This window comes from Haliaeetus leucocephalus, unplaced genomic scaffold, assembly GCF_000737465.1.
Source record: "Haliaeetus leucocephalus isolate CR32 unplaced genomic scaffold, Haliaeetus_leucocephalus-4.0 Scaffold306, whole genome shotgun sequence".
Classification (NCBI taxonomy): domain Eukaryota; kingdom Metazoa; phylum Chordata; class Aves; order Accipitriformes; family Accipitridae; genus Haliaeetus; species Haliaeetus leucocephalus.
This window is the reverse complement of record NW_010972742.1, coordinates 1,581,226-1,597,681: the sequence shown is the minus strand read 5'-3', so window position 1 is coordinate 1,597,681 and position 16,456 is coordinate 1,581,226. Positions and strand designations below refer to the sequence as shown.

At 38.8% G+C, this 16,456-nt stretch overlaps 1 protein-coding gene across 1 annotated transcript in view; it reads right to left on the bottom strand.

Moving 5' to 3' along the window:
* Positions 1-41: 41 nt before the first annotated feature.
* Positions 42-16,456, bottom strand: part of STOM (stomatin) — a 96,231-nt gene continuing 79,816 nt past the window's right edge. The window contains exons 2-7 of the mRNA XM_010571090.1: positions 9,415-9,518; positions 8,467-8,539; positions 7,501-7,583; positions 4,572-4,775; positions 3,935-4,069; positions 42-2,031 (exon numbers count right to left, since the gene is read on the bottom strand). Of these exons, the coding sequence (XP_010569392.1) occupies positions 1,837-2,031; positions 3,935-4,069; positions 4,572-4,775; positions 7,501-7,583; positions 8,467-8,539; positions 9,415-9,518 (794 nt within the window). The 3' untranslated portion in view covers positions 42-1,836. The remainder of the gene's footprint in view (positions 2,032-3,934; positions 4,070-4,571; positions 4,776-7,500; positions 7,584-8,466; positions 8,540-9,414; positions 9,519-16,456) is intronic.

Genomic DNA, 16,456 nt, shown 5'->3' with positions numbered 1-16,456 from the left:
TCCCCTCACCAGAATTATGAGCATTTAAGATAAATTAACAGTATCCTACTCTTTCAGAAAGTCACTCGTTGGTAAACAGCATGGGTTTTTTATTCAGGATGAGAGCAAAAAGCGTGCTCCTGGTGTCAACAAGAATTCCCAGGGGTGGCCATTTACAGCAGCAGCAGGAGGAGTTACAGATTCACTCATCTTCCCCAAGGATTAACCTCAAGCTGTGCAGTTACTCCATTTCCCACTTCAAGTGCCTGAGCACAGTAATGCTAATTATTATAGCTTTGTTAACCATATTTCTGACCCCTCTCCCACCAAAAAGTCAAGCTCAGCTTACATTAACTGAAGTACTGACAAACGCATGCAGATGGGTATATTGCTTTTATGATGCAGAGGATGAAAAAACATTCACAGCAAACAGGCAGAAAGGAAACAGTGCTGATGATTAGCTCAAGCCCTAGGAGCACTTGGGCATCTTCTCCTACAGTGACAAAGGCACAGTGTATCAAGGCACAGGTAGACAGACCTTACCCTTACTAAAATACCTGTGAATACAGAACTGATAGTACCAGAAAAGTGACTAAAAACATGTTAGGAACTTTATGCTGGCCACTGTAAGAAGGGCACTTACTTAGATCAATGATCTTGGCTTTTCGTTTTCATTGCCACCTCCCAGTAATTGAAGACTGGATGCCAAAGTCGGCAATGGTGGTAGCCTGAAGAGCCTCTCCCCAGCCCCAGACTCTAATTATTCTCATTTTAATCTGTAATTACATCTACTAAACAGGTACAAAATATGAACACAGTTTAACAGGCTTACAGCTCAAGACTACACGAACTGAAGATTATATGCTTTTGGTATTAAGTATAAGCCCTTTGTGTCACAACAAATACAACAGGTCTGCTCAGAAGCAGCATCAACAGGTAAATCACTGATTTGTTAGAACAGATACACAAACAGTACAGCATCTTCTGTTAAACATCACCACCCCCCGCCAATTACAGAGGTCTTCCTTCCTAGAGAAGCAGGTTTTAGACCTGGATAAAATGCAGGACTCAGTACTTTGGCTTTTAAAATAATTTTTAAGAGAGACAGATAAAGGCAGACCCAACAACTTTTCAGTGCTTTGAAGAAGCATAATCTACACAGGCACACCACCCTAACAACAGAACAGCCCATCAGTGAATGCAAGCATGTTGTATCCGTAACTACGGCATGTTTGTGCCATTTCTGTGTGGCAGAACAGAGATGGAAAGTTCCACTAACAACTGTTTCTCATGAATGGGGGACTGTTTTAGAGAGCATGAGCCTGATTCTCAGAAGTACCCAGTATAGTATTCTCACTCCTGTTATCAATTTCTGTTACTTTTCCAATCCACATGACAGTAATCCGATGACTTCATCACATAAAGCTATACTCCAAGAGAATATAGTTAGGGCTGTGCTGCTTCCCTTGCAGGGCTACAGACCCATTTATTAAAAGGAATGCTTCTCTTTTCAAATGTTGGATCATCTCACCTTCACCACAAATGGTTTTATATACTATTTGAAAACATGAGGTTACAGATTAAAGGTGTCCCACCCAGGATAGTATGAATACATGCTTCTTTAAGATCACAGTCCACTTGTACTCATTTTGAGAGGTTTTCAATTTCAAATGTTTTGATTGCCCATATTCACAAACATTTACATATAAAGTTTTATAACACACTTAGTATAACAAAAGAGGTTCCTCAGCAAATCCACTTTGTTAACACCGCCATAAGCTATAATACACAGGGAATTCAGCAAACATTTGCTGTAGCAAAAACAACCCCACTCCGAACTCTCTCCCCCCACACTACCTAGCGATTTGCACCTATGATGCCCTGCAGCATATTTATGGGCAATGGGAAGACGATGGTGGAGTTCTTCTCCGCAGCAATGGTGGTCAAGGTCTGCAAATAACGAAGCTGAAGAGCAGCAGGGGACTCCGTAATAACCATGGATGCCTCTTTCAGGGCCCTGGAAGCGTTCATTTCACCCTCAGCTGCAATTACCTGGGGAGGCAAAATGAATGAAATTGAATTCATTCTGGCACAGTAATAAACTAGAAATCTGTAGGATGACTTGAGCCGTAACTCATAAACCAAAGACACTGCTCATCACTTTGATCAAGTGACCTCCCCTTACCATGTTCTTTCACCGGTTCTGCCTTTTCTCTTGCTCAGACGTAATCTATTCCTGTTTGCTTCCAAGACCCTGTAGGCCTGTCTTTCTCCCATTCAGTATCAGAATGCCAGATCACAAAAGCTGGCAATGCAATGGGGGCATTTGTGCTATTTTCAAAAACTTTTGTGCTTCTTTCAGCACGGCCTTTCAAAACCAGAAGGCACTCCCCTCACCTATCTGAAAATACTTTTTACTTAAAGCTGTATTTTTTTGTCTCTACAAGGGCCTGACAGGTGAATGGCATGTTTCTTACTGGGGAAATACCTTTTTATTCCCTCATTCTTTTTAATTATGAGCTCAGTAGGGACAGATTTGTGGTCATGCACTTCTTTACAAGCAGGGCCCTTCTGCACTGGGACAATATAAATATTTTCTGAATATTTGTAAAGGACGGCTGGATTGGAGGATGCCACAGTTTTAACAGGTAAGTTATTGGTGAGGCAATTTACATGCCTATCAGCACAGGCAAGTGCATATTCCCCTACAGAGTTCTACTGCGAAGGCACAATATTCTTTTAAACGTCAGAATAAATAATAGTAATAATAAAAAATAATCACAAAATAATTAAGCTTAAAAAAAAAAGCAGACATTAATACTTGGAGCACTAATGTAGGCTTAAAGATCTTTTCCTAGGTGCACCACCAACTTCACATTCAATAATTGCTAGCCCTGAAGCGTAATGAAATTCAGTTTACCATTTATTTCCCATGAAAATAAAAAATAAATTTTATAATTAGAACCTGAAGATAGGTTAAAGTTAATGAAACTCGTAATTAAGTGGCAGATATGAAAATCAGTCATATATATGTGCATAAAAATCACTCGTGTGTGTGTGTGAGAGATGAACATCTTAAGATTACATTTAATCTTCATGGCTTTAGATGAACTCTAGTAAACCTCCCTTTGCCAAGACAAATTTTTAGTATTTAGAATACAAGTTCCATTTTTCTACTGGTAGGCAGCTCAACAGACCACTACTATCTACCAGAAACCCTCATCTATCAGCATAGTCTACCAAAAAAGTGGTTTTTTTGAACAGCTAGGGTTTTTTGTTCGTTTGTTTTTTTTAAAAAACAGAATCTACAGTTGCATCTATGGAGGTCAAAATAAGTCTTCCAGGTGGCATTAACAAACCACCAGAGGAGACAAATTGCAGGGCACAGAACATTAAGGGAGAAAGCTAACTTGCCTAGTCCTAGAAAAGGACAGCTCTGACTGCCCCTGAGGATTTTTACTCCAAACTTCAATATTTAGTATCACCTTCTCCCACCTCAGAAGGGAATAAGACATCATGACCAAAATGATCACTGGTCAGCTTAAGGGTGACAAAACTTAAGTATTACAGCCATTTTATTTCTCATATGAAGTAACAGACAGAAAACAAAGGACTTGCCTAAAATCAGGGCTAGTCAGGAAAAGTCTGGAAGTAAGTTTGGCTTCTAATTCACTGCAGGCTCCAGCTAATAACCTCAAAATTGTTCCATTTATGATTTGTTCTTGGAGTGTGGAAAAAAAATAGAGATTCTGCATTTTTGAAGGAAATCTCACCTGCATGAACCACAATGAAATAGAGCAAGTACCCAGACACAAATCCACAAAAATCCTGCCCTGCACTCCTATTTGCTACAACACAATCTGGCTGAGAATCTTCATCCTCTACATCACCACACTGAATTATTCATGAAGAAAAAAAATTAAATAAATCCAGACCCACACGTTGATGTTACTACCTTAGCTCTCGCCTCCCGGGCAGCTTCTGCTTCTGCAGCCATTGCTCTTTGCAGCTGGACAGGTAATTTCACATCCTTGATCTCCACACGTTCTACCTTAATGCCCCAATCATCTGTTGCCTCATCAAGCGTGGCCTATATAAGGCAGGACAATTAAGTTAAGCCATCTACCTGGCTGCAAACGAATGTCCAAATTTGAAGAATGACCAACAAACCAAATGAATTATCTTACAATTCTTGGACTTTAAGGGCTTTTGGTTTTATATTATGATTTGATAATTATAAAAGCATAACTGTTGTAAACTAACAAAAACCCCCAGAGCTTGATTAATATATTGAAGGAATTCCTCAGCATAACTTCCTTCAACAGCGGAGTATTGACATAATGATCCAGGGAAGCCCTCCTCTCCTGTATCCCTCATTCCCACTTGCTAGCCCCACCAGTCCATTATTGCTTTAGTCACTCATTTTTATTATACAGAATGGCATCCCAATAGCTCTTGATTGGGTTTTACCTAAAGCTCCAAATCACAACTTGGCTTATCACTTCAAAAGTAAAATAAATCCTGACCTGTAAGTTATCTATGGGATTGCTGCTTAACTGATTGATGGATTGCTCAGGTAAAGTTGCTCATACCTGCATGCTGTGTGCAATTTCTTCACGATCAGAGAGAATCTGAGAAAGGTTTTTGGTCCCCAGAACATTCCTCAAAGTAGTCTGTGCTAAAAGACGGGTGGCTGAGTCAGCATTTGTGATATTTGCTACAGCAAGGGTGGCATTCTGAACTCTGTAATAAACCACTCCATCTACATTAACTGTCACAGAGTCCTTGGTCAAGATCTAAAAAGCAATGGGGAAAGCAAATAATAATTAAGCATGTATTTATTGAATATAATGATAATTCTCTATTTGTTTTACTCGACAAACTCCTGTTTTTTCCCAGGATAAAGCAACTATCTTGAAAACAAAAGGTCTTATACACATATGCTGCATGTGAACATGTCTATGTTCAGATGCACAAACCTTCCAGTATAGCTCTGCGAAGCTAAGACTAAATACAGGATTAGAACACTTCCCATTGAAAAATAAATTGTTAGCTTTGCCATAATGTTATTTCTAACTCAGTTCTTCAAATTCACTGTATCCCATGTTACTCTACCAAGCAGATCCCTGAAGAGGCCGAAGTCTGCTCATAACCAGGCAAGTCCCGCTGCTGTATTTTGGTGAGGCTTCTAGTAACAGATGTGTAAGAGGCAGATTGACCGCACAGAAATGCAAGAGGTATGCATGATGAAGGACCAGGGTAACAGGAAAGGCTCCAAGACGTTAGCACTCAAAGTTATTTTGTTTAAATGCAGAGATAGGAGTATTGGACCACTACATTCAAAATGAGTTAAAGCACTCTAGTTAAGAGCACACACTGGAAACATTTATGAGAGGCTCATTTGATGTTTCTGTACAGAGAAAAAAAGGTTAATAATGAGTATAATTGCAAATTTAGGACACATTAGATTTTCACTTGTATTTAACTTCAGTCACAAAACTATTGATTTAGCAAGACATAACTCTGCAGGTATGTCAGTTCACAAAACAAGGGCAAAACATGCAACCTATTTAAAAAAGCAGGCTAGGGAAGAGGCAGTGTATTTCAGCTGCAGAGTCAAAGAAACATCATAAATGAGATTTTCCCATACTGCAGGTGTGACTGTAGCTGAAGGCAGTTCTCAGTTACTGCTTATTCTATAACATAAGAATGGCCAATGCCAGAAAGTCTAGCACAGCAGTGGCTGTGTAAGTTACTTTACAGGAATGCAGAAACTTCGTAAAAAAGGGTGTCAGTGTATAACGAAGCTTAGAGAAACAGAGAGCTGTACCCATGAGACATTTTAGAAAAGACTGGAAGGTTTCACTGAAGTATGTCTAGCTACTGACAAAATTGGTTTTGCCCATCCCAATGGCCAGCTGCATGGGTGTCAGCCTTACTTCAACATGTAATTAGAAATATCTCTATTATTATCTGGCAGTTCATTGTCCTTCTTGGAGGTACTTGTGATTGAAATGCCACCTTGTGCTACTAAAAGAGTATGTGGTGATTTCTTGACAAGTTGCACAGGAAATCCAATTTGTGAACATTCTCAGAGCTAGATTCAGGTGATTTACTGAATTTAACACTTGTATGTTAAGCAAAAGATGTACTTGCAAAGATAAAGACAGATGCTCCTGAAAGTTTAGAAGAGAAAGAAGCATTAATATTAATTATATTTTAAAGTTAAAAAGAGATTGAAATATGCTGCACGACCATGGGATGAGGTGTCCTAATTCCATGTTAGACAATTACTATTATGTTATTCAACAAGAGAGGGACATGTGAGTTACCTGACCCTCAAGACTTACCTGCCGCGTCCTTCCCCAAACTACCATTTTAGCAGGCTTTTCATAATAGCATAAGATAGACAAAGAATAACTAGCATGCACAGAAATCTGTTGTACGAATAAAAATGTATTTCTGCTGTTACCCACTAAAAACAAACCAACCTAAATCCATAAGCATAATTTAATCAAGCCAAAAGAAAAACTGTAGAACTGATGGCTTCACTAATGGCACATCAGCAGCTGCAAGCACATTTTGCCTGCCAGTGATTAGGTTTCTACCAATTACCCTTTAGAGTGTACCATGACAGTTGCCATTTGTCTAAATCTACAACTAATGATGAGCAATAAACCGACTAGCAAATATGACAGGAAACAGATGTACCAGACAGGTTGCATCAGGCATCTTTGTCTTGCAAAATACATGAGACATGAGGGATACAGTTATAATCATCAACGTACAATTGTTCACTAACTTATTTTTAGAGGGCTAGTTGTTTTTCATTCGTTATCCATTGAGTTGGCATCACAGAGTTCAGCTAGCTTAATGCTGTAGAGAGATTCTGCTAAAAAATTAAGATGTCCATGGAAAAACAGACTAGAAATAAAAGTAATTTTTCTGTTCTTTAGGACCTTCAAACTGAAAGACATCAGATGACATTAGGTGCACTACATCTTTGTAATGTTCCTGTGCATAGCAGGACATCGAAGCAACACGTACACAAAACACCACGTGAGTGGACCATTACCCAGAGTTGCTATTAATAGCATTTGATGTATATAATAATTTCATCCCATTATTTTAGCTACTTTCTACATCTAGATGCAAAACTAAACTGCCATAGGAAAGATCACTGCTGCTTCTGGAAATCTTCCAGATTTCACAGAAACAATTAAAGATGTTGCATGAAGTCCAGCAGTCTTCATTCCAAACCCCTCCCATTCTAGCTCTTAGACAGTATTAAGTTATCTTATTTGTTCCTTAGAGGACAGCATAATTTGTTTTCTTTCAGGGATCTTCTCTTATAGAATGGTATTACTAAAGGATGTATGTATTCTTCACAATACATTGAACCTGCACAAGAAATCTATATTAAAACTACATGCTACCCAATACTGAGAGAGGGAAAGGAAAAAGAAAGTGCAAAAAATTCTGCATACACTTCAGCAGATACAAAGGCAGGTGCAAACTCACCTCTTGGGGAGGAATATCAAAAGAGATGGTCCTCATATCAACTTTGATGAAGCTGTCTGTGCAGGGCAGGACAAAAAACAAACCTGTACAAAAAAATCCATTCAAGAAGATGTGAAAATGGGTCATTAAAAAAAGATGAAACTTGCTATTGAAATAAGCTTAAGCCCAACCACTGTAGCTATATAGCCTTCTTTGTACCGAGCTCAGCAGCATGTTCGTTAGTGGCCTTCAAACCAGGCTAAGATTTTCAAAAAAGTATGCTGAGAAACTTCAATTTATTCAGGTCTAACTTGTTTAGAACTCTTTAACATTTGGAAAAAAAACCAGAACTCTTAACAGCTACTTCTGAAAATCTGTCACACATAGTTACTGGTCAGGCCTACTTCTGGTAAGTAGAAACTATCAACCTCCTTTTGTTCTGGTGGATTACTGTAATTCTTCAACTTTACAGCAATGTGGAAGTATTGCAAAACCCCGATGAAAATGCAGGAAGAAGCTATTGCCCCTCTCTGTCACTCTGAGCAGCAGGAGCAACAGCCGAAAATAACATTCTTTCAGATCTCATCAGAATTTCTACTATACGCAGGAAACTTTTCAAAACTATCAAATAATTTAATTGCTTCTATTTCTTTTGAAGAACATCGAGGCTTTCAGACCATTCAGGTTTTAACTGACATATTAAACTTCTTTTTTAAAATAGCACATTTGATGCCGTTATTCCTCCCCTTACATTCTGTGTTTTTGATTTTACCTGAAGACCACGCATTAACTAAGGAGATCTGGGTAACGCACACAGATAATTAGTTTACTATTTTCTCCATATAAAGTAACACATCCTCTCACTGGAAGTTACAAAATTCTTGAGAAATCCATTTGCCAGTCTAATGCAATGCCTCTAGACAGCTATTATTTTGCTGAAGACTTAATTAGAACAAATATCAAGTAAGAACGCTCTCCAGGACATACCTGGTCCCTTTGCTCCTCCTTTTAAGATGCGTCCAAGTCTGAATATGATGGCTCTCTCGTATTCCTTTATAATCTGCAATAAATAGTTGGATGTCATGCAAGGGTTTCCCGAAACCATGTGATGGACTATATATACAGTAGTCTAAGACAGTCTGGAGTCTCAGATGTAACATACATTTCTATACTGGCTGCTTTTGAGAATTTTAGCCTAAACTTTATTGTCAAAAAGCAAACAGCAGAAAGAATAATCAGGACAATATTCCACAAGAAATATTCTTCAGACTGTGGCACCATCTATCAACAGCAGAAGCAACAGCACGTCATCTGGGCAGGACCAAGCACTAGAAGTAGCCATCAGGAATATCCTAGCAACAACAAAACAAAGTGCAGTAGATGTGACCCAGCAGAGATTTTCCCAGCTCTAATTCTGATGCTGTATATTAGCCAAAACAAAGTAGGAGTTATTTCCTCCAGTCTGGAAACTGAAAACATCAACCTCGAAGTGATCACAGATGACACAGTCTCTATGAATCTGTCACACACAGCCACATATATGCACATACTTACATATTTAGGTTTACGTACTTCATATTTACACACCTATATATATAGGGAGAGAACTCCTTAGGAAAAAATAAATTAAAATCAGTCCTCCAAGAGTAATTGTGTGTTCTTGCAATTATTCTGGTTTTCCAAACTAGCTTATATACTAATGACAACTGGGCAGATGTAGTAAAGATATCAATGCAAAACCCGTTTTGACTAAATACTGTAATAGCACTGAAGATTAATGCACTGAAATATTGGGGTCTGCTATAGTTCAAGAAAGAATAGCGTTAGATTAATTTGTGTTTAAAACAAATACATAAAACAGAGAACAATAATAACCACCAGGAAGCATCTGCATTGCTTAAAGTTTTAATCCAACTTAGCAGTGAACAATTTTACCTTTATGCACATCCAGATTGATACAGGAAATGTAATAACAGTGAAAAAAAGTGAAGCGATCACCAGGATCCATCCACACAAACCAAGGCCAGTATCAGAGTCATCTGCAAGAAAAGAGCAGAAATTTTCAGATTTTTAAAACCAAGACTGCCTGTTAAAGGAAGTGCCTACAATATTTATGTTAAATATTCCTTGAGATAAGCCACTGTTAGCACTACTCCTCTGGCCAAACTCATTATGTTTGGATCAGAAGTCAAATTAAAAGCCAAATTCTGCTTTCATTTTCACTAGTCTCTAGAAGTTGCACAAGATAGCTGACGGCAGAATGTGGTCCAAGTAACATTTATGCAGAATTAAGTATGCTAACATTTAAGTATAGACTCTCAAATGCCTCCCTCTTCCCCAGTTTTCTCTAGCAGAATGACCAATAGGCAGCAGTAGAAATCCTGTTCTTTTATTGTCTAAGGAAGTCAGAGCAACACTTGCTTAATGAGTGAAATGCAAATATCCCATAGCCTATCCATTCTGGTGACAGGACATTTAGAATTTGGTTTATGTTCCAGCTGTCATAGGTGCAGATCTAAGACGACACTTCTCAGAACTGTTATATCTAGGAAGTAGGATAAGGTGAGGTACGGGATTAGCTGGACATGAAATAAAGTCTCTACAAAGCATTTCTTGGCCAAAGACTCCTTATGCTTAGGAAATGAACATGACAGTTCTCTGTCATGAAATGACACTAACTGAAGGTATTTCCAGAATCAGCAAACAACAAGAGCTAGTGGTTTCAAATATTACACAGCTAAAAAAAGCAGTGCGCCATGACGAAATGCAGACATGCTGGGAAGCATTCAGAAAGCTATAGGAAGTTTCTTATCCTGCCAGCTAAGACTCCTAACAGGCTGCAAGGAGCCCACTGCCAAGTGGGGATATCCCAGGGTGAAACCAAGAACTTAGAGCGATCGCGTTCCTACTGTGGAAATACTGAAATTCATCCTTCTCAGTCCATCCTTTAAAAAGCCAAAAGTACGAAGTGCTAAGAAGCACCCACAAAGCTTAGAAAAAACACAATTCTCACATTCAGATGAACGAATATTGCTTCAGGACCACACTTCCTGATTTTGCTGAACTGTAAATACCCCGTTTCAGTGCTGCAAATACGCAAACATTATCATAACTTGATAAATGCGACAAATACTTAAAGGACTGGAGTCTTGTTATCTAATAGACTGCATTCAGCAGCTTGCTTAGAAAGAAATTGCAATAAAGAATCTGGAAGTTTTAGTTTAGTTCTACCTGGAATTATATAATGAATTGTTTTCTGTATTCACCAAACAAAACTACAATTCAATTTGTACAACAAAACTGGCCAGTTAGAAATAAGTCTCTGAGTCTCCACCCTAACCAGTTATTTTAAGTAGAACCCATTTATTATAAAGCAAAATCTTGATTTTGAAAAATATCCATTGAATTTAACAACCAGGTACATGAGTAAGCATTTTGTAGTGCCTGCAACTGAACTCGGCATTAGCAGCATATGCCTTGGATAAAGCGAGAAGTGAGACAGATCAGTCATTAGATATCGCTAACCTTGCAAGTGAGTAATAGCAAATAATAGTATATTCTTTGCAAATTTAGATCCGCAATATTTGACTAAAGTCATAGAAGTCAGCAAAATAACTGGGAACCAATATTGAAGTTTCCAGTCCTCTTTTTCACTGATTGTGGGTCTTAAAGGTACTCCTAGCCTTTCAAGTAAGATGGAATATGGAGGTGGTGGAGAATAATCAGTTTGTCTCACACAGTATCTTTAACTTTATGAAGTTACTCAAAGCTTCTGAAGCCAGCTGGCTATCTTACCTATAATTCGTATCCCTGTCACACGCCAGTATAATAACCCTCAAGGACGGGCCGTATCATGCGTCATTTTAAAGTTCCTCTATGGAAAGTTACCTAAACATATTCCCCCACAGGTTTGTTATTACATAGTGGAAATACCAGATTAAAGGAGTAACTTCCAGGCCTTCTGTGAAAGTCAAGGAAATGCATTACCTATGCATATCGGTATTAAGCAGTTGTCAGCATTAAGCAACATCTGTAAACTCATTAGTGAAGGGAACATTACCTTTCATTTAACAACAACGTATTAGTCAGCCTAAAACCATAAAAAGTATTCACAATCTACACTGACAGGGAGGAAAAGTCTCCCCCTCTCTTTTACTTAATAACTATTATAAACCTAAAGGAGCTGAGGATCCTGCTTCAGTTCTACTCTACAGTTTAACATCAAGTCTTCACCACCAACCACCTACCTGCACTTACCAGAACTACAGCACAGAAAAAAAATTATCCATTTCCTTCCCTATTGAACATGAAGGTGGAAGTCACAACTCAAATAATGTAAAATTTCAAGACTGAGTAAGCACATGCTTTATTTAGCAACAATTGTCCCGTCATGTGGTATATTTCACAGTACAAAAAGCAAGAGATGCTGTCTTGTGAAAAACTATATGAAATACAAGAAACATGCTTGGCATCTGTGGAATGAGCTTTTTTATTGCGATTTTTGAACATCTCATTTGTGGGACTTGGGTAACTTCATCAATGGGCCATTCTTGCCAGATTTCTCAGTCAGGCTCATTGATACTGGATTCTAAATAGCAGCTAGTTCAACAGCACTGAAATGAGACCAACAGAGATGGTGCAGGTGTAATTCACAGCCTCAGATGCACCTCTCACAGATGATGCATATCCCTGCCCAACCAACATGCCAAAAAAAGAAAGATTTTACACCATACTGGGTGCTGGCTACAGCAGACCACCTCCCAGCCCTCTTTCACCCATCACATGTGAACCTTTTAACAGAGACAAACATATCTTTGTTTTTGGCAGGCAGTGTCAAAGGACAGCTCAAAGAGATATTCTTTTCACTAAGTCCCCACAAAACAACTAGAGAACTACTGAAAACAGACTTTCAGCATATTTTGTGATCCAGGGGCAAAGCAAGAATAGAAAGTTTGTCTTTTATTTCTTAGCTGCATCTATAGCATTCAAGATTAGCTAAAGAGAACTAGAGCAAGAAATAAGTAAAAATGGTTTTGTAGCAAGAGTTCTGCCTGGGAACTCGAGAAGTGGGTTTTGCTTCTCCCTAAGCCAGACTCCCCATGTGTCATTTCTGATACCATTATATAATTAAACTCGTAAGGAAAAATGCAATTTACTCCTCCCAAAGAAAAAACAAACAAACAAAAAACAACAAAACCAAAACCTTGCTTATACAACAGATGCATGATCATTAACAGTAATTGCTGGGGATATATATTTAAATATTAATATACTGTAATGTATGCAGCTGCTGAAAAAGCAATGCGAAAAACAATGTAATGGCTTCAAAAACCAGACACCACCAAAACTCAGATTATGTTCAAAACATACAAAGTACACTGCATTTTCTCCACTGCTATTGTGGTTGGGAGCTGTCCTTCATTTTAAAGGCACTATGACTTGCAGAGACAAGGCCTAGAAAATCATGAAAGAAAAAGACAAATGATCATATTACAGCTGTTACTATTAATCATAGAACTGTTATTAATCACAGGAATAATTTGTATTAAGAAATAATATTCTTTAATAATGAGCACATCAACTCTGTTTCAACTATTCTCTGCTGGCCATGAGAAGATGCTCAAAGTCCCACTTACACGAGAACAAGCCCAACTCCACCATCTCTAACCATTCCACCGGACTTTTCTTCTAAGTTAAGAAACAGACAAGCCCACAACTTATGATTTATAGCAGGCCATTGGTGTGCAAATCAAGGCAACCAATTAAAAATGCAAAAATACTTGATCAACTGTGCAACTTGAAGGCTTCTGCACTGCAGCACAATCGCTTCTTTAGCACTCCTGCTTAACTTTTCATCTGACCTTTAATATTTTTAAATGCATATATATATTTAAAAAGAACAATCCCTTCATATTTCCTAGTTTATTTCCTTTCCCTGTAGGAAGACAATGTTTGTTTCATTACAAGATGGACCTCCACCCATCTTGTTCCTCCATCAACTCGGTCATCCTCTACGGCACTGACTGCCATAGGCTCACACAGTAATGTCAGATACATCATGACTTTGGATCATTTCACATTAACAAAGAGAATCCCTTCAGCTCTGGAGATCCAGCATTCACATAATTTTCTAACAACTAGACTAAAAAGAATGGGGAAAACACACCCTGGAACTCATGTAATTAATTAAAAGTCAAACTACTTACAAAATATGGGTGCTACAGATTCACCAAATGCTACCATTAACATTCAAAGTCCATGTTTCAGAAATGGTACATTCTTTTAGATATGCACACATATTTTTTTCCCTTCCTTAAAAGGTTTTAAAGCTTCAAGTTTATTTCAAATAGAGTTTAGGGAACTGCAAATTATTATATCTTTCCAAGGGATTAAACATAGAAATACCAGGTATCAGCTAGGCCTCTGATTAAAAGCAAAACCTGGTTCTAATCTCAAGCAATTAATAACTATCACCTTTTCTCTTAGAAACAGTGTATAGTTTCTTTTGAGCAAATAGATATATGCAACTAGCTGTTGGAATAATATGCTAAAGGCAGCATACGTGGAACAAAATTAAAAATTTTCCGTAACAGTGGGAGATCTTAAATTTGCAAAGGAATTATCAATTCCAGTCTAAAAAAGTACATTTGAACTAGCCATACCAATACGGGAATATGAGCTATAAAAACCAGAAAGCTGAAAAATAAATCAGTTACTTGAAAATAAGTCATATTAGTATTCTAATATTTTATTAAATACAAATGTTTAATAACCTCTCTGCAACTTCAGCTATCATGAATATCTATGACTTAAAAGCAACTATTGACATAAAAGAGTTGCAAGACTTAATTAAAAGTCAGTCTGAAGCAGTTCTCCATGCTGCAGATGCTGATGAGGCACCAACAGCAGAAAGTCCATTTCTTTTTAAACTTGCAGTAGCTCTAGCTACTCAACTTCAGTCCTCTCTTGCTTGATCTTCTAAAGCATTGAACACTGTCATATACCCCTACAGCTTCAGTTCAAACACTTGCAATATTCTTGCTCTCTTATTATCAAGGTATTAAAAACTCTCACCTGGAATTTAATCAGAGGAATCTTATTTGTGGATAGTCTGCAACAGATTATGTACATCTTCAAGAAATAAACCACAAGGAGAAAGAATATTAAAAAAAAAAAATTGAATCAGCCTTCCATCCCTTAAGGCTGACTGGAACAGTTACCATTACTTTAGCAAGAAATTATCACTTGGATCGTCAAACAGTATTAACAATTTATAATAAACACTTAGTGCTGGAGGCTGAGATGAAAGTGGAAGTTCTCATTACTGCTTGAGGTGTGGCATACACTTCACTTGTGATTTATTTTCTTCTGCAAAGACAAAGACTACACAATGTGAACAAGCACATCACCACTGTCAAATAGCAAGAATGTGCCAGACGCCTAGGTATGAGGAGAAGAAGGGACCTTCCCCCACAACCGTGCAAACAACCCACCAGATTTAAAACAAAATGCATATGGGAGATCAACTGGACTGAATACAAGGCAAGCAATACTAGATAGAGATCTCCACTTCCATGCTGCTCGGTCAAATCCAGGATAGTCTGAGAATGACCAAAGGGTGTTACTCTACTGTTTGTTAATTAGCAAGCAATCAGGAATAATAAGGAATACTACCTTCAAAGAGAACTAAATGTCTTTTCAGGTGCTTCTCAAAGCATTTCACATGGGAAATAGCCAAAATCATTATATCTAATAACCGAAATTTTGTATAATGCCATTTACTCTATAGATACTTTATTATGACAAAAATAATTGGTAGCCAGCTTTAGCCTCCAAAACAACACATCACACAGTAACTACAGAAGAAACAACCTCGGTAGCATGGAAAGTGAAAGGCTTGCCGATTCCCAGACAAGGTTAGCATCAGAGTGATCACTGTTAGGTATTAATAACTAACATACTTACAGAATGAAATGTAGATCCTCTCCAAGGATACAAGAACTAGCATGTGCCATTAGGCATGGGGCCCAAATAGATCTACAGTTATTTATACAACAACTCAGATTACCCAGCCAAAGCCTTCGCATATAAACTGATCTTATAAATACACTTCCTTCTCCATTTGCAAATGACAAAAATGTAAAATAAATCATGACTTTTCCGCAGTCTGTTTCTGAACAACGGAAGTAACAAGAAAACACTCCAGCTTCCAGGGACAGAACCTGTTAAGTCGTGTTATTTTAGTGCATCGTCTCCAAAACTTTCTGACCCAGGTTATACTCACACCTACTAACCGAAAGGCCAAACCCCACTAGAGTAACGATACCAAGAAGTAAAAATTAACTACAGCTTCCTTGCCCCACTTGAGGAAACACAACTGACTTTTATCACTCCCTCCAGTCACAGCTATCCCACATGTTGCTCAAGTGAAAAGCACTAGCGGTGTAAACAGCCAAATTCTTTTTGCTCTCATTTACTGGCGCAGTGCCTCGGGGATCACTTCTGTTGCCTCTGCTCTTAATTATTTGTTTAGCTTTCCCCTTAGCGATCCGAGCTCCCTAACAAGAAGACGAAACGCACAACCCAAGTTTCGCGAGCGGGGCCAACTCTCGGCGATGCTCCTCTCCCTTCCCGTGGGCGACTTCCACAGAGACCCGAAGCCGGGAGCTGCGGCACTGCTGGGCAAAGCCACCCGCGGGGCTCCGGTCCCGCCACCCGACCGTTAGCCGGGGAAGCCGCGGAGGGGCCGCCCGCCGGGGCCCGGCCTGCGCCGAGGGGGCCCGGGGCGGGGGGGGCGGTCGGTCTCGGCAATGCCCGCGGAGCTGCTGGGGGCTGAGGAAGGCGGGAGGCTGCCCGGGAGGCGAGGTAGAACCGCTCCTCGCTTTTTTTTTTTCCCGCGGGATTAACTTTGGGGAAGGATCGGCAAACTTTCCTCAGCGACTAAATAAAATAATAATTAAAACCGACAAAAAGAACC